Raw genomic sequence first — 18,972 nt, 5'->3', positions numbered from 1 at the left:
GCTTACTCTTGAAGGCATTGTACAGTGAAGCGTCTACATTGGAACCTTTTTTTTTTTTTGTAGCAGTTTTACAGCTTGCAAGCACTGTCTTGTAAGTTTAATGAATATAAGATTAACAATAGAATAAGCTTAAATGCACAATATATACTTGTGTAAACACATTTACAGAACGTGTCAATTTGGGGTAAATATTTTATTTGAATAAAAATACACATTTGGAAACTTTAGACAGAGCATCATTTAACACCATCATTGCTTTTTTTTTCTTTTTTTTGTGTACATAATTAATTTGTAATACTCAGAATGACTAACTATGACTGACTAATGCTTAAGAAAGCATGGCCCACCCAAATGCCAACGCAATCACACCAGTTACTTTGGTCATCATAAACAGGAATCGAACCAGCACTGGAATGAACACAACACCATAGCAAGTGTATATAAAAAAAAAAAAACACAACATTGGAAAGTTCGGCAGACACAATTGAGCTGGTAAAGTACCGTTGAAGAGGAAAAGGCGCCTAAACCGTTACAGGTGCAGTACCACACTGAAACACTTGGTGTAATACTGAACTAACACAAAGATCTACTTGCAGTGGACCATATTTCAAAACAAGACTTGAAAGAGCCAGTGGTCAAACAAAAATAGCAAAGAGTCCACCAAAGCTCCATTTAGGCTAAATAAGCTCACAGGCAACTTCACACAATAAATAGCACGTGAGGTGAGGATATATTGTTTATATATGGAAGAAAAACGGACAAACAACAAACCCAAACAACTTGTTTGCTGAACATGGTTCAGATCATCAGATGTGTCTTAAGGACAATGCCAGTCAGAGGCATTTACTCTATGCCCAACCTCCGCCCCACTCAACACATGGTGCTGACTGGCCAGAGGGAAGGCTCTTTTCAAAACAAAGGTGCTCTTATGGAATACTTATTTCAGGCAGCATTTTACCCTCTTCTCTTTCATCTCTCTCTCTCTCCCCTTTTCCCTCACACTCTGGAATATGGTAAGGAGTCTTCCTTTGACATAATAATCATTAAAAGAGTTTGCATCACCAGGCCTGGTGATGTCCTGGTTGGGGGGTTCAGGTTGACCAGTGACTCCTACCTCATCTTGACATTTTATCCGTATACAGGGTTCCTTGTAGCAGATGCTCTGCTTTTCACAACCCTTTTGGCTGAGTAATGGGTCACTGGGTATGTAACCCAATCACCTGTCTAGTTCAATTTAATAGTTTCTGCTACGTAGGAAAATTTTGCAATTTCTTTTTCTTTTTTTTGAGCCATAACAAATTATTGTGTATGTCAAATGGTTCAAGAATGTATAGTTTCCAATACAATAAATAAACTACAACCACAATCCCTGTACCTCCTAGCTCTAAACAGATGCATTTTATGCATTTGTTCATAAAAAAAAAAAAACCTTCACATTCTGGTAATGGTGATAAAATGTTGCCAAAAATAGTTCATAAATTACTCATGTACTACCAACTGTACATAACACATGTGTATACCTTTTCATAAATTATGTTTCATAAACAACTCTGATTTAAGTTAATAAGATACAATTTGTATCAACAAGGACAGGTATTCTCTGACAGCCAAGGCTCACAATTTTCCTGTCGTCACCTGCAGTTCTGATAGACTTCATACACTAGGCCCGAAATCCGACAAGGACGACTGTCCCCATATTAAGACCCGGGTCTTAGTTTAATCAGTAGCAGCAACAGTGATTTGCTTCCGTTCCTGACAACAGGAGTACAAATGCAGGACAAGGAGCCAGAGACGTCCCTTACTATAACTAAGGTACATAGACGTCAAGAAATGTCCGTCTCTAATACTACACCTGTGGCTAAAAGGAGAAGTTCTCTCTTGGTAACACTGACAGATCTACTGAAGGTCAACAAAGAGTCCCCATCCCTGACACACACACACACACACACGTATATATTCTCTCACGCAAACACTCAAAATAGTAAAATGATTCTCTGAAGAAGAAAAAAACATGGGGGAAAAAAAAAAAACTTAAACAAAACATAGAATAACAATTCTAAATAAATTAATATAAATTTCTGCATATCCCCAAGAACCATTCTTTTGTGATTCGAATGGCACATGATTTTGGAGAGAATGATTAAAAATAAAACACAAGAAAGAAATCAAGTGAAGGTAAGCATTACATCACCAAAGAGGAAACGAGGCCAAACGAATTTAGGTTCAAATGTGGTGTGCCACAATTAACTATTAACCTGAACATCTGCACCTAATACAGCTCCATTTTTAAGTATCAATGGTTACTGAACGGTTTTCTGTCAACTTTGACTCACGAGCAATGGTAGCTAATCAAGACATTAAATGTCTTTAAAAGGTAAAATAAATAAATAATCATCTCCTGACTTCAAAAATGACCTGTGATGGTCATAGATGGCACTGTATATATGCATGTATATGTATGTGTCTGCATGCATGTGAGTGTGTGTGTGTGTGTGTGTGTAGAGGTTAATGTTAGGCTTTCTGTCCTTTTAACGCTCTTCTCTTTTGGTTTCTAGTACCTCAGAATAATAAATTATCTAAACCTACACGTACCCTGGCCTCTGACATCCTCAATTTTGATTGCCACGAGTTACCAAATTATTCGCAAATCTGATAAAAAGCAACAAAAAAGTGCTCTGTGAATAATAGATGCTCACCTGAAAATTATAGTAAAAATAACATTTGTATAATATATATAAATATATATATGAAAAAACAAACCCAAAATAAATAGAAGTACACATTCAGATCTCATTCACACTTCAGGTAGACAAATATGCTGACAGCGCTATACTTCCCTCTCTCTGCATAAAATGGTCAAGTGTCCTATCCAACTGTTTCTCCTTATTTCAAATGACTGATTTAAAATGCAGAGAAGTTCTTTTGGTGAGCTGAAGCAGTAACATAATACAACCAAAGTACCCCAGGATACCCCAAAAGGTTCCTTTTCCTTGGACATCAGCAATTCAAGATCCACCCAAAAGGATAAGGACTCAGTCACTGTGCCTTCAATCACTTTAACCTGTGGCACAAGACATGAGGAAATGGGGGATGGGCATGACTCAGTACGCACCAGTCTGAGTCTTCTCGGCCAAAATGGCCGCTGCAAGCTGCTGGGCGTCGGTCACGTGAGGGTAGCGCCCCATCACCAGGCGCACCAGCTCCATGGGGAAGATGTTACACAGGTTGTTGAACACCTTCTGCCGTACCTCCTGGTGGCGACTGACAGGAGGAGGCTCGGGGGACTGGGAGCCCAGAGGGGGAGGCAGAGGGACGTGGTTAGGGTGAGGAGGGGGTGGCTGGCTGGTGCCACGGCCCCACGGGGCCCTCCAGGCCTGCTCACGGCTCTCCAGGACCCCCTGGAAGGTGAAGGGCTCGTAGCAGGGCTGTGGAGGAGGGGGCTGCGGCTGAAGGTAGTAGGGGTCCCATCCACCCAGACGCTCCTGGCCCATGTAGAGGGCCTTGCGGGCCAAATGAGGCGAGCTCTCGTACAGTCGGGAGTCAGAGACGCTGTCGGCCCGTGTGGAGGCCAGTCCCCGGGCCAGGGGAGAGCTTTGGGGGTGCGAGCTGCTCGGTAAGGGCGGACAGTCCCCAGGACAGCTGGACCGAGCCCCCACTGTTTGGTGCTGGAGCTGTGGCGACAGGTATGGTCGTGGGTGATTGCTGAAGAGGGGGGAGTCCGAAGGCTCGTCATGGCTGAAGCTGTACCCATGTTGTGTTAGGCTTTGCTGCTGCGGCTGGTGATGGTGGTGGTGGTGGTGGTAGCCTGGCACAGCGACTGGCGTAAGCACATGGCCCTGGTGCAGGTGGTGCTGGGGGGGCGTCTGAGGAGGTGGGAGAGGGGGCGGGTACTGGGTACTGCCTCGATGGTGGTGGTGATGGTGGTGGTGCTGCTGCTGCTGCTGCTGACTGAGGAGGTGGTGGGTGCACCGGAGGCTGCCATCGTCCAGCAGCAGGTCGGGTGAGCTCATGCACGACCGCTCGCCTCCTGGGCCCATCACTCCGTAGGAGTCCGTGCTGCTGCCGCAGCTGGCGCTGCCATCGCTGCTGCAGTCCGACGTCAGCGAGTCCGGCAGCATGCGGCGCTCGGGGCTGCGCGGGGGCACTGAGATCCTGAGGCCCGAGTAGGTCCGCACCAGCGAGCAGTAGCTCAGGTCCGGGGATTCGCACGTGGGGTAATGCGATGTCAGCGCAGTGCCAGACTGAGGCTTCCCCAAGGCATGGAGGTGGGGGTACTCTCGGGTCAGGTCCTGGCCATGACCGTGACACATAGGGGGCCCACCGGGAGCAGGTGGTAGCATCATGCTCCCTTTACTGTGGGACGGGTCCAGTTTTGGGGAGCGGCTGGTCAGCCGGTCCTCCACATCGCTGTAAGACAGGGCTCGGACGCTGGGGTCGGACTGGCGCTTGGCCTGCGTGCGCTTGGCCTCGGCGGGCCGCTGGCTGGCTGGCATGCTGTGGCTCTTCACTAGGCCCGACTCAATTTGCGCCTTGGCAGAGCAACTCTTGGCGCTGGCCCGGAGCTCGTCTGCCACCGAGCGCTGAGGCTGCGTGCCACGCTCAGGATGATAAAATTTACACTTGTGCCCGTAGGTACACTTCTTGCCTGCCGGGCAGAGAGGAAGCATCACATGCTCTGATTAGCATACATGTATTTCCAGTCTATAACATGCAAAACATCTAAGGCCACTATGCCAAGGGTTTTCCTATGTTAAAGATGCACATATGAAATATGCAAATCAAAGTTTGATACTTGCTATCTACTTGATATAGAGGGCAAGAGACCCTCAGGACAGAGAACTAATGGGAATACCAAAAACACACTAGAGATTGTGTGTCTCAGGAGGCAAAATGAGGGAATATGGGTCCCATATAGATTTTGAGGATGGACCTAAACCAGCATAAGGCCACTGGGAGAGCAGGACTCACCATAAGGGCAGGGCTGCTTCTTGTGTTCTGGGATGATTGGTCGCTTCCGCAGAAAGTTCTCCAAACTGGGGCCGTGTCGACCCAAAGGATCATCAGGAGGCATGAACCTGCATGACAAAGAAAGAACACAAAGAAATGAAGATAAACGGAGGATAAAGGATAGGTGTTCTGTAACACGCCCATAAATCAGAATGATGTGTCAAGTCCTGTCCGGGGCACTTACTTGTCATTGACGAATGAATACATTAGCAATCGCTCGTCGATAAACTTCTTCCACTCTGGCTTCTCATTGGCCAAGTCCCGGTAGTTGTCGTTGGAGACTATGATGCCGTCAGACTCGTAGGCCAACTTGACGATGAAACGGTCATCGTAGCAGACCACCCTCCTTCCCTGCACCCGCCGTGACGGAGTGAACACGAGGATTTTGTCCTTCTCCAGCCGCCGTAGGAAATCCTGGTCTGCAGAGCGGAGAAGGATATATATATAATGTTGAATATTTATCAAGAGGACAGTAACCAATGCGCAAGTGGTTAACTTTTGCTGTTTTCTTCTATGGGATAGCTTAGAGCTGTATTGCAAGTAAAACTAGAGTTCATTAAAGGGCAACTTGAATGTTTTGACAACTGCTTCAATGAAGTGTCAGTTTTACTAGGTGCCCCTGTCTCATATGCCCTTTTTGTTAGATTGGGTGCAAGATAAAATAAACAATAAAGCTCTAAGAAAAAGGAAATTGGTAAGAAATAGCAACATCATTCACAGCATCTTCAGGGATCCCACACTTTACTCTGTCTGTTGCAAACAAACAAAAATCTAGATGCCCCTCAAGAGAAAGTGCATCTAGTGTGCAAAGGAAGTGAAGAGGAGATTTGGAGGTGATAAGCATTAGCCTGTATAGAAGAAGAATTTAACCAAAGAATTTTAATTTAAGATGCTATTTTCTCTGCACACCAAAATAAAATGAGTATTCAGGCATTGTTTGAGGCCACACAGAATGCAATATTGTGAAGTGAAATTATCCTTGTTAACTAACAACCACATGGCTTGCGTGTATCATAATAATTTTCGAAAATGCATCAGAAAAGTTCACACCTGAGATAAGAGCATCTGGGCGCGACTGCTCCTTCCTCCAGGCAGGTACAAACACAGTGATGTCACGGTGCCCTCGCTCCAGGAACCAATCAACTGCAAGCTGCATGCCTTGGCATGAGAAGACCTCCTTGTTGCCATGGCTTTAAGAGGTACACAAAAACGATACTGGTTTATACTCAGACTGATCACTCTTGCGTTTTTTGCATACCCAACCCTCTCTTTGGAGAGCTACCCTCCTAGAGCTATACATGTTTGAATTAGAATTTGAAGACACTTCTCCAAGACCTAATGTGCTCCATTGTATGAGGTCAAATAGGGTTGGAACTATATTTATCAAAGAAAAAGGTCTGGAAGTAAGGTGCTAAAACATGGCTCTTTGAGTCTCCAATTCACATAGGTATGCCTGAAGATTAAGCAGAAATCAACTTTACACCAAAACTTCTCATAAAAGTCTGTTCTATCATATCCATCATCATTATAAACTTGTGCTTAGTCCTATATCATATATAAAATGATGCTTTGGATGGTCCATTGAAATTTGTTTTCAATATTAGCTTTTACATGTTCCTAAATTATTCCACTTTCCAGACGGGGGCCCCTTTTCAGGGGATCTTTTCAGACATATTGTTGCACTCCACTCAAAAGGGCACAATGGAGAGTCACCCATCAGTCAAGGACTTGACAGCTGTTTCAAAGGACCACATTCCCCCGGTACTACTTGGGAGGTCACCAAACCATGTACCCCTGATTCCACAGGCATGCATTGACACACAACGTTGTGAGGGGACAGCTGTCTCCGCCAGCCCTCCCAGTGTCCAACTCTGACAGTGCGTAATGATTATGCACTTTTACTGATGTAAACTCCATGAGCTGTGCTTAAAGAGAGAGAGTGCCTATGAACATGCCTCACATGAACATCTGCACTCTTCTAAACAAAAGTCCTCAAGGCATCACGCTACTATATGTTATAAACAAAACTAAAAGGCAGTCAGACTGATACAGATTTTATCTTGTGCCAAAATGTAGGCCCTTGAGGCCCTTACAAAGCTGATATTAATTTTGTCTGTACTTACCTCATGGCGACGTTACTGCCGTCAATCACAACGGGCCTCAGATTGTCCTTGTCGTCCAGAGTGTCCATCTGTGAGGGAGAATCTGACTGACGGGACTCTGTGGAGTCTGAGAACCCACACCCTGAGGAAGACGTTGTAGATCCAGCGGAGGAGCATGAGGAGGAGGAGGGCGCCATGGATGAAGACCTGGATTGAGAGGATCCCTGACCACCTCCCTGCTCACCATCTGACTTGCTCCCCAGCTTCACAAGCTCGCCGAGAATATCGTTAATAAGTGCCTCGGGTCCCAGTTTGCTAAGCACCAGTCGAATGAGGTCCTCCTGGTAGCCAAGCTTCAATGCAAACTCCATCTTGTTCCGGTAGGTGCGGAGGGCTTCCGCGGGGTCTTGGTTTTCGGGGACGGAATCGTCTGGAGGTGAGGTGGACTCGAGGTCCAGACAGGGGGAACGGCAGAGTTGAGGATGGGCAGAGCGGGGCGGGAGGTCGGGGAAGCCAGGTCGGACGCTGATCTGCTCAGCCTCGCTGTCAGTGCTCTCCTCGGAATCGGCGGATGTGGATCCAATGCCGCTGCTGCTGTCCAGACTTGTCCTGACAGGTAGCCTGCCCTCGGCCTCTTCCGACGGGCCAGGCTCCATATTGGCATGGACATCCGCTCCAGAGGGTGGCCGGACAGTGGCAGTAGCCTTTACGTGCAGGTAGTCCAGATCCAGTCTGAGGTCAAGGATGTGGCCTGTTCCATCATCTAGATGGTCCTTCAGGCCCATGAAGCTGTCGAATACATCCAGCGCCACCCCACCAGAGACCTCCCTGCTGATGCTGCTCTTCCAGCCACCTCGGTTGCACTTCTCTCAGGCCCACCTGAGCATGAGAACCTAAGGATAATCACACTTAGAGATTCAGTGACCTTCTTCCTAACTTTACAAATTCACATAGTGCCCTAACCAGCTCACTGCGCTTGAATATGCAGCCTCTCCTGTAACACCAAGAGTCTGCTGAATATGCCAAATCTAGCGTTCACATATACAGCAGCTGACACACCCACGTTGACATAACAGGTTTGAACACGGGCATGAGATGTCAAAGTAATACACATTTCCATAGACTAACCTTCTGGGGAAATACTGAACTAGAACTTTCATTCTAGGGAGTGCCAGATACTAAAATCGAACTATTTTGACTTTGTTTGAGTTTTACAACCATCACCTTGGTTAAAGGAAACCATAACCATCAGTGTTAGAAGGACACCAACATCAATGCAGATTGGAGTGAAAGGACAAAGGCAAGGGATGGTGGGGGGGGGGGGGGGGGGGGGGACTACAGGGTGCAGGAATATCATTACATCATGAAAGGCGACTGTCTGGCATCTGATTCAGCTGTTGCTAGGCTGCAGCTGCTCCGAGGCATGCCCCTTGTAAATGCCTTAACAGAACCAGAATAATTTATATCCCCCGCACAAAAAGAGGGTGCAGGGAGAGTGACAAGATGGGTGCTGGAGTGGGTCTTATTCACTCCACCAGGACTGTGTGCCAGGCCAATCTGGAAAGTATGGCTTGCCTCCAGCTTGACTGGTGTGCGCACACACACACACACACACGCACACACACACACACACACACACACACACACACACACTTATCCCTGAGTGTGCATGTGGTATAGAGATTCAGGAGATTTTCTGTTCGCTTCTGCATGACAACATTTAACTTCAGATAAAATCATAACTTGCCGATCTTCTATTGTGTCCCAAGCTTGCCGTGCTTACTAAAAAAAGCTGTTATATTCAAATATTGTACTATTCAACCACAACAAGAAAATTAGCCGGAGGGATACAATGTGCTTTCATAATGCAGGCGTAAAATGTCATAGACTGGGAATGCGCAAAGATGTTATCGCTAGTTATTACACAGTCAATCCATCATCACTTAAGAACACACAAACCCCTACCCTCTGACCACACCTCCAGAGTAACCTTTAAAACACACCCATTATAAGTGAGGCCCAACCCTAAAGCAGTATGCATAGGAGTAAATGTTAGATGAACCAAATGTTGCATGTGCGGTAATGATCCAGCAGAACAAAGGCCTCTGGTTTGAATTGCAAATTCGTGTACAATAATCAAATGCATCAGCAGTCATTTCACTGTTATCTACATCATGTTTTGCTTACTGTTTTTAAGAAACAACCTCCTATCCATAGGTCATAAACTCAAGTCCAACTTCACATAATGGGATAGTTTCTTGCAATGCATACCTTTCTGTCAGTTTAATATTGCCCGAATCTCGTTTACTTTTATTTGTAGGGTTACGTTTTCTTTTTGTGTCCAAAAGGTATGAGTACTTCATTAATGCTATTTCTCTACTTCTAGGAGTTACAGATGCCCTCCTTAACTCCTAACAGGCTTTTCATGAAGTATGCTAAACGTCTGATCATTTTATTTGGATTGGCAAAGTAATATTTTCCCTTGGTAGATTTATGTGATCATTTTGACTGTTGCTGTATTGTAAGTGAATCAAATAAGAAGACAGGTTTCTAAGTCAAGAACATTATTTTGCCTTTTGTACATTTTCTGATTCTGTATCACATATTTAAGATCATCTCCCATTCATTTCCAATAGTAAGTCTGAAGTGGGAGCACCACAAAGATTCAAACTAAACATCTACAACTGATCAAGCCATCTTGGCCCACTTCCTGGTATACTGAAATGAAATCAACACTAAATACTTAAATTGAAAAAATAAATAAAAATACATGTTGTTAAAACAGGTCAATCTATAGCTACAATTGTACAGTGTGGAGAGGAAGTATTTACAGCCATGGCTATAAGCTTCTGTCTAAATAAATCTTGATATAAATATCATGATTTGTTAGTTATTTTAGTAGAAACATACAAAAAAAAACTGGCCAACACTGCTGTGAAGTGTTTCATTGAGAAGTTTAATTTGATGTTAAAGTAGAACTAGTCAGAAATTGATTTTGGCTTTGACTTTAATCACACATAAGCTTTACCAGAGATTTGGCCTACTAATGAATTTAATTTCTGTTTAAAATCACATGACATCATACATTGTCAAATGATTGTCATCATCATTGGATACATCTCCTTATTTCAAGGATGCCAGTACTCAGTCCTGAACTACATACTTTTTTCTGTGTAACATGAAGAGTTAGATAGTAGTGTCTCTAGATATTTATTCTAGGGCTCTTCATTTACATGTAATGAAGTGGGGGCAGTTCTTATTGGTCAAGGGCATTCTATTGGATAGCCCAGACACTGACAAATAAACATTTTATTGGTAAATATGTGAGATTGAGTTTATGGTGGAACTCTCCCTCGCACATTTCCCTTTGAACATTCTCTAACTAAAAGATATGTATATAGTCATGAAGCAGTTTCTCCAAGCTATGCCTATGGAAACCTTACCTGCAACACTCCCGAAGAAAAACCGACATATCCGTAAAAACAGGAATGCACAGAAATACAGAGGACTGTAAGGACAGCCTTTGTTCCTAATATGGCCTAACCATAAACAACTACATGACATTTACAGCTTACCAATGGCAGATGCAGAAGTGTAGCATTTTTCAAACTGCAAAAGTCCCTGTATTATATATGTATATGAAGGGGGAAAGGGGTGGGGGGGGGGGGGGGGGGGTGAAGAAAGAGAGGGAGAGAGTGTGGGAGAAAGATGGAAGGAAATAGAGAGGGGGATTGAGAGGAAGGCACGTAGAGAAAGAGAAGGAGGGAGAATGAAAGGGGAGGGGGTCCTCTGGGGCCAGGCCATTGTGAACTGAGGAGAGGGAGGCCTGATGCCTACCCCCAGCCCAAAAACACAAAGGGGACGGACATCCGTGCGTGGAGACAAGAGTGTGTGTGTGTGTGTGTGTGTGTGTGTGTGTGTGTGTGTGTGCGCTTGGAGGAGGGGAGGGTGACGCTGTCGGGAAGGCAACAGATGTCTACTGTGGCTACGGGAGACGCAGCAACTGGTGTTCTCTCTCTCTCACCCTCTTCCTGTTCCTCTGAGCGTGCCCAGTAGGCCCAGCACATATGTCCTGCCTGACAGAGTCACGTATGCAAAAAGGGAAACCTTGCCTTCACCCCACAGTGCAAATAAACACCACCCCCATCAATATCACCCATAGAATGGGTTGATGAAGCACAACTGAATATCCTCAAAATATGAAACTAACACAAGGCTTCCAGCTGAAACTACACTTAAGTGGAAACTTAATGAAACTACAGAGTATCTGTGGCCAGACCAGAGGATGCGAGTCCCTTACGCATGCACATAGCAGACTGTTGTTGGCACTAAAACTTACCATCAACAAATGCACCAACAACAAGTGAAAGATTAAATGCTGCTTTGACAACTTTTTACTTGTAAAGAAAACCAGTAGTAATGACACATCAATACAGAAAACTACCGATCAGACAGTCTGGAAAATGCAAATACCATGGTTAAAATGGTATAAAAATGTTATATAACAATTGTAAGAACAAATTTCATTTTCTTTGGAACAGAGTTCATACGATGAAAAACTACTCACCTTTGAACACGTGGAATATTGTTGAGGAATAAAGTCCTCTGTAAGTGCTCTTGTTAAAAACAAAACTAAATACCAAATCCAGCCTTTACAGAAGTGATTGGTAAGTTCACAGATTGTCACCAAAAAAAAACAATATTATATCCACAGACTGATCCAGGTTCTTCCTTGAATTCCACCCAAAAACTGAAAAGAAATGTAGCTTTTCACCACCAGACACAAGCACACAAGCTTGCAGGGCATGGGCAACCTAAGCCAACCTAAAAGGACTGTTGGTGCTGCAGGCAAGCCAACCTAAAAGGACTGTTGGTGCTGCAGGCAAGCCGGCTGAACAATGACTGATAGAACAGATGGAGCTTCAATGTCTACCAGTCCCCCATTAGAGAGGGCCTGTTCCTGGACCAATGGGAGCGCAGTGACCTCACAATGGAACTCACACCACACACACACACACACACACACACACACACACACACACACACACACACACACACACACACGCACACGCACACACACACACGCACACACACACACACACACAGGGATCCACAGATAAGCTACCACACGTCATTCCAAAGGGGGTCTTCCCTGGCTGGCCCATGAATCAACGAGGGGTGCGTGGCCCAACAATAGGCTGACACAAAGGGGACGTCAGTAGGCAGCTGCAGCACGAGGCCTTAGCCATTAGAGTGGTGGCCGGCAGTGGGAAACACCTGGCTTGCTGAGGGACTGTGCTGGCTCGGCCCCCTTTGTCTGCGGCTGGGGGGTGGGTGGTGTTTGGGGAGGGGGTAGTGGTTGTGGGGTAGCGTGTAAACAATGAGCTGAATTATGTTAAAAGCATTGCATGTTCTCTGAAAAAAAGAGAGAAGAGATGGAGAGAGTGGCGGAAGAATAGGGAGAATGGGGAGAGTGTGCGGGGGCAAAGGGTACGGGGTGCGAGTGTGTGTTGGGGGTGCGAGGGCAAAGGGTACGGGGTGCGAGTGTGTGTGTTGGGGGTGGGGTTGGGGTGACAGTGCAGAGGAGGGATGTAGAGCAAAAGCTTTATTTAAGTCAAACAATGCACGTCTCTCAGCAGTTATATGGAAAAAGATATCTTCATTGTTGAGACACACTTCGACTAAAATGGCACCTTCTTGGGGTGGGGTGCGGGTGGGATTTGAAGATAGAGGGACAGCCCTGACTTGACAAGCCTGTGTAAAATGTCAGACTTCTGCAAGTAGACTTTTCATTTCATAACCTTAATTGAAGGTAATTCTGAGCAGCTATGAGTTCAGAGAGTTTATTTCCTGCTTCGTGCAGCACCTTTTGTCAGGAGTCAGAGGCCAGAAAGGAGGAGACGTACCATATATTTGCATAGAGCCAAATTCAAGTCGTAACATAAGCCTGGTAAACTGGGGAAAGGCCATGAAGGCCTTGAAGGCCCTAACCATTAGCAAAAAAAGGATTTTGAGTGAAAAAATATAAAATGTCAAAATGATGTGTTTCTGTGTCTGTCTGAGCAGGCATAAACTCTGGCCTCCGCCATCCTGAATGCATATAAAGTACGTATGGTCGTCTGCTTTTGTCTGGCCTGCTGTCCTTTGTAGTGCAAGCTTCCTGCGGCTCAATGCAATTTTACACAGGGGCTGACATGCAAGAAGGTCTGATCCAGACTGAAAGAGACAAGGAAAGACTCAGACGCAGCAGTCAGGCATTGCATTGCAGTGTCTGGAAGTGATGCTTGCACATGCCTAGGACACTAACCTCGCAGCAAATCACTGAAATCTAAAAACAGAGGAGTTTGCCTGGGCATGACTTTAATGGCTGGGTTTAGGGATGGGATTAAACTATGTTGAACAATGTGTACAGTTTGTGCTCTTCCTTACAGCATGTAGCATGGCCATAGAAACTTAAGATTCAATAAAAAAAACTTCCTTCACAATATCCGATGAAATGTAATGGTACATATTTGTTTATTTTGTTCATGGTTGTCATCCCATTGAGGATGTTAGTAAAGGCACCATTCGTAAAGCTATACAATCTATGTATTCACTATATTTTAAACACTTTATGTAGAACTAGCCTGTGAGGCTTTGTATACCAGTCATCAGTGGAAACAGTGATTGTGCCAGTTGTCCAACAAAACTTCAGCTCCCAAAAAATGCATTAACGTCTGAGACTAAATTCAGGTTCTCACACCTCCAGAATTCTAGAACCAAACACATGAAAGGGGCAGGTTCAGCTTAAGATTGTTCTGAACTGGAACACAAGAGAGATGAAACGGCCTACGGGAGCAGAGCCATAACTCAACCCATTCATAGCAAGCCACTGGGTGGACCGCTGCACCGGGAGGACTAAGTGCATTGTGGAGCTGTGGGGCTGGCTGACACTGGATCAGGGGGAGTGAGGGCATGCTGGTTGACTTGTGGTGACTCTCTAATTGAGCATCAGCTGGACGGTCCCCTGAGGGTCCAGAGCACTGGCCACCATCTGCTGGGTGGCCTGAAAGTAAACAGGTGTTTTTACACCAAACGCTGCGAGCCACCTCAGACCCAAAGTGCCTCCACCACCAAAGCTTAATATTTAAAACACCTCCTTGGTTAAATAAGGATAAGGACTGTAGCACACTACACTGTTCATAACATAATTTCAACAAGCTCTAGTAGAAAGAGCTTCAATCACCAGCCTCTATGCTTCATACGATTTAGTTTTTTGTCTATGGAAGTCTCAGACAGACACAGGTTTTTGCCAATGGTTAGGGCCTTGAAGGCCTTTTCCCAGTTTACCAGGATTATGTTATGACTTGAAGTTGGTTCTATGCAAATATATGGCTCCTTTCTCTGTGAAAATCCATTTTCCGAGAAGAAAAGGTCTGCCAGACATGTTGATGACACATACGCTCATTTGACGCTTTCCAAGGAACACAACCAAGTTAGAGCAAGCAGGAATACAACCAGTGGGGACGTTTTATTCTTGGCCAACAATCATTATTTAAATGAATAATGAAATTCTGAGGCAAAACCTCGAAATAACGCAATGCCTCAGGATTTTCAAAATATAAATTTTTCTACAAAATATATCTGTGCCTTCTGTGCTTTTTGATAGACTTTTTGTCTATATGTTCACGGGCAGGCAAACGTAAGTGCAACATGGAGAATAAAAGGCAACGCAATAATGACACCCGGTATTTTAGCCAGGCCCTCATATTACATAATCATTGCAGACTCTAGACTCATTGTTCCCTACAATAAACAAAAATGGCACAATTTAACAAGCAAAACCACGCAAAAGCACCAGGGCATGCAATGCCAAAGCACAGAACAGGTGAACCTCAGCTACCAGGCAATACGGGGACGTCCATACATTCATCCGTCTATCTATCTGTCCGCAGAAAGAGCAGCTGAAGCAGGGAGGAGGGGTGGGAGGAGAGACAGGGGGATGAAGTTGCTAATCCCACTTCAGCAGCAGCCCTTTCTGCTGTGAAAGGAAGAGCAGAAGGAGGCCTTATGTCCTGCCTGGCCTCCCTGGCCTTTTCCTCAACCCCTCTGTTTACTCTTTCATTCAGTCCGGGGGAATCGCCCCACCTCCTGCCTGAAGGGAGACACCAGGTCCAGGTGTGTGTATGTGTATCTGTGAGAGAGAGTACACTAACAGCAGGCAGAAGGCCCATGATGACTGTTTTAAGACCCAGAGTCAGTTGCTGGGTTATATTTGGTCAGTTGACTGCTGGGACTGACCACAGAAATGATCCCACACCTCGTAAGGAGCGTTTAAAACATCAATATGCTTTTCCTGTGAATCTTTAATAGCATGCCTCAACTGATTGAGGCATTAAGCAAAGGTTAAATATTTTGTATTCCTGTGGCATTCACATTAGGGAAACACATTAGAGACTAAATGCTAAATTCACTGGCCATCAAACTTTACCAGCACAACTAATTTCTTAATAAGTCTTACATGCAATGTAATATTACATGGTAATAGATCAACAACTGGGACAATAGGTTACTGTGTTATTCAAGGCTTTCAGACGACATGCTGTCCTTCAGCCTGGTGGATATATATTTTCTGAAAACAAGTTCTGAAAACAGCTACATTTTTGGACAATACAATATGTTGTTAATAAGCCCGTTCTGAGACACAAACACGGCTAAACTGATTTGTTTTCTTTGGGGACACAAGAGGGTGTAAATGAACCCACCTGCTGGTCCATAAGGAGAACACGTCATACCTGAGACATACAGACAACAACTAACTGGACTACTGTGGTTTCAGCAAGTGTACTTCCAGACGCAAAAAGCAGACAGAGGATTTTGGTGTTGACACTGCAAGACTCAATAGTGCCTAACACATGGGGTATTGGGAGTAGAGGGGGTGTTTAAACAGAAGGGTATTTTGGAGGGGTGACAGTCGTCACCAACAGCCTGCTGCCTCAGCTTTCTTCACTGGGCTCTGTGTGTGTGTGCATATGTGTGTGTGCATATGTGTGTGTGCATGTGTGTGTGTGCATGTGTGCGATGACAGACTCGCTGCCATGTGCATGGGGTCTCTGGGGAGAGGCAAAGGGGAGTGTGGGGCTCACGGGCCGGGGAGAGGTCCCTGGCAGGCCAGCGGAAGAAAGGGTGAGGGGTCCCCAGTGGGACGAGACCAGCTGTTGGGCTGCACGCAGACGGCCCACCGTCCTACCAGCCCGCCAAGGCCCATTGTGATGGGCTCGCTCCTGTTCGGACCTCCGCTTGCCAGGCCATGATCACGTCTGAGGGAGACCAGAATGCCCCCCCCCCCTCACACACACACACACACACACACACACATCTCTTTTTCCCTTTTTTTTTTTTACATATTTTCTGTCTGTCTTAGTCCCATTCTTTCTCCTTCTCTGCTGTTGCCCCGTCTTAGCAGGGAAGTTTGTGTGTATGTGTGTTTGTGTGCGTGTGAGCGAGAGAGAAGGAGATCACGGTTATCAGACATGCAACCTGTTTTCTCCAGCTTACATATTTCACCAGGTTTAATCAGGGATGTGTATGACAATGTCTGATAAATGTTAAATATGCATGGTCCATGTCATCCAAGTTTCCCGAAAAGAGGAACGTTAACATTCACAATACTAAAGGCTATCTTGCCAAGCCACAAGGGAATCTATTCAAAAGGTAAAAAATAGCTTACAAAATTCAGAAGGAAAAAAACATTAACCGACTTAAACAAATTGGGTCTAAATATAAAGAAAAACCTAACATTTAAAGGGTGTGCATTACTCATCTTGCCTCAAAAAAATACTAACTCAGCCTTAGGCCAGCTGACTTAACTCAAAATCAGACAAGCCAATAAGAAACTTATATTTCACTGGGTACAAGAGGCAACTATCTGAACTTTGCCTCCTTTTAGGATTTACATGTACAGACCTTTAAAAGGTCACTGACAATCTTTTTAACATTCATGTAAAAAGATAGGATGCCTAAAACAGGAATGTTTAGGTATATATGTAAAGGTCATAGCTGTCTGTTTCCCCGTCGACTTCTGCTGAAGCTACCCAAACTTAAAGGAAAGTGTAAGAAGGCCATCACGATACAGCAACAAAACATCACCAAGCAGACATGTTCAACCAATAACATGTAACTATATATTTAATAGTGTTTAAAATAGTTTTCGTTATGTAAAAACAATAAAATAAAATGACTGCTGCAAGTCTTCAAACAATTAAGTAAATCTGAAGTCATGATAAAGTAGTTGCCCAATGTTTCTGTGCATTCTACACGTCATTTCTTTAGGGTCTTATATTGCATTTGTTTACACATCTCCGGTTCTATGTACACATCTAAATGGAGACGTATAGACTCTCTAGGCTCTATTCTTGGGCCTTTCTCTGAAAACAACTCTATCGTGTTCTACTGCGGATTCTATTAGGGCTATTGTTCTATGGTTCTTTATTCAGCCCATTTTTACCTTTTATTGTTTTTCACTCTTAAGTTTTGTCTTCATGTTCCCTTTAGTTATTCCTTTTGCATATATTCAAAGCGCATTGAATTGCCTCTGTGTATGAAATGTGCTATGTAAATAAACTTTGCCTAGGATAGCATACTGGAGGAATACTAGAAAACAGTCTTCACAGTGCCTTTTTTTTGTTTAAAAACAAGCCCTAAGGTAAGAGTCCACTGAGGTCAAGGTAGTTGATTATGAATGTCTACCTAAACTGTGGTCTTATGCAAATCATCTAACTAAGGCTTATTTAAAAGTCGACAGCAAATGCCTAGAGCTCTTTGAGCAAACCACTGCAAGGGCCTGTGGATAGTTTTAGGTCACATAGCCAGCCGGGGAGAGTGGGACAGTTCGAGTGTGCACAACTATATCATTAAAAAGCGACCGAGAGGAGAACAATAGCCCTTAGGCAGACGGCAGTGATTTAAAGTAGAAAGTGTGGCCCTACCGTCGCCCACACAATGGGCTCACAAAGGCAGTTACCCTTTCTGGATAACTGCCATCTGCTCGGCACAGACGCACGCGCGCGAACACACCCACAAGCCGCGTTTCATCCCTCTCTCATTATCTATCGCTCCCCCTCCCTGTGTCTCTAACTGAAGACAAGTCACTTAAAATTTTCAGAAACAGGTGCAGTGTACTCCTCCTGCAACTGGATAGGTTTTGAATAGTTTCCCAAAGAAAACACCTTCATCGGCAAATGGCATTCTAATTTGCAATAGTTTAACATGCCGCTCCGTTATGTTCTATAAGGGACGCGTACATTTTGTGTATCATCAATCATGCTGACTGACTCCGTTATGTACAACCTCTCTACATAAATAGGAGTGAGCGTTAATCTCCGGGTCTGGTTATGAACTTGGGCCTACTCAAAATTAAACAACAACACCACCTCTATTCAGTAAATAATGTTAGCGCATTTCTACAAACATCGTTGTGGCAACCCGTGTGCGTGTGTAACGCCATTACTTGATAAAAACAGACCTGACTGAGCTTTTAGCTACAGTGGCTAAACTAGCCATCTCTTGCTACAAATGTAACCATATGCTGTGGCTAAGTTAGCTAACGAAACACGAATAGCCGCAATGGAATCCTTCCCTTTCAGACTGGAAATGCAGTGTTAATTTCACAAGGCATTCGTCCGTTTTATGCAAATTCACACATTTCCTGGCATAAAAATAATAGACTCTTGTGCTACGTACCGTAGACTGCATCTCCGGATGCTGGCGCACTGTGCGGTATGATACGCTTCCCTTACCAACGTGCCATTGCTCCCCCGAAATGTGAGAGGGGAAATCCGGTAGCCCTACTGTTGCAACTGATTGCTAATCACCACTATAGGCC

The 18,972-nt window shown here is 44.7% G+C and overlaps 1 protein-coding gene across 2 annotated transcripts; it reads right to left on the bottom strand.

The window, feature by feature from the left end:
* Positions 1 to 178: 178 nt before the first annotated feature.
* LOC105911653 (probable ribonuclease ZC3H12C) lies at positions 179 to 18,968 on the bottom strand. Of its 2 annotated transcripts, none has more exons than XM_031558437.1 (6): positions 18,831 to 18,968; positions 7,131 to 8,002; positions 6,058 to 6,197; positions 5,192 to 5,426; positions 4,969 to 5,075; positions 179 to 4,645 (listed from the first exon to the last, which is right to left on the bottom strand). In XM_031558437.1, exons 2-6 carry the CDS (start codon positions 7,892 to 7,894, stop codon positions 3,102 to 3,104), a joined length of 2,790 nt encoding a protein of 929 aa, XP_031414297.1. In that variant the 5' UTR covers positions 7,895 to 8,002; positions 18,831 to 18,968; the 3' UTR covers positions 179 to 3,101. The 2 variants fall into 2 exon arrangements, with proteins under 2 accessions (XP_031414297.1, XP_031414298.1); XM_031558438.2 differs by lacking the exon at positions 18,831 to 18,968 and adding an exon at positions 11,677 to 12,106.
* Positions 18,969 to 18,972: the final 4 nt, after the last annotated feature.

The sequence above is a fragment of the Clupea harengus genome, chromosome 21, assembly GCF_900700415.2.
Source record: "Clupea harengus chromosome 21, Ch_v2.0.2, whole genome shotgun sequence".
In the NCBI taxonomy this organism is placed as follows: Eukaryota; Metazoa; Chordata; class Actinopteri; order Clupeiformes; family Clupeidae; genus Clupea; species Clupea harengus.
The sequence above is the reverse complement of the archived record's forward strand: the minus strand, read 5'-3'. Positions and strand labels throughout refer to the sequence as shown.

What these genes read in the sequence shown, in the direction of transcription:
- LOC105911653 (XM_031558437.1), bottom strand. Translation starts at nt 7,894, where the DNA reads ATGGGCCTGAAGGACCATCTAGATGATGGAACAGGCCACATCCTTGAC. An exon ending in GGCAGTAACGTCGCCATGAG is followed by an intron (nt 6,198 to 7,130) that starts GTAAGTACAGAC and finishes TACCTCTTAAAG; the next exon opens with CCATGGCAACAAGGAGGTCT. An exon ending in CCCAGATGCTCTTATCTCAG is followed by an intron (nt 5,427 to 6,057) that starts GTGTGAACTTTT and finishes TCCGCTCTGCAG; the next exon opens with ACCAGGATTTCCTACGGCGG.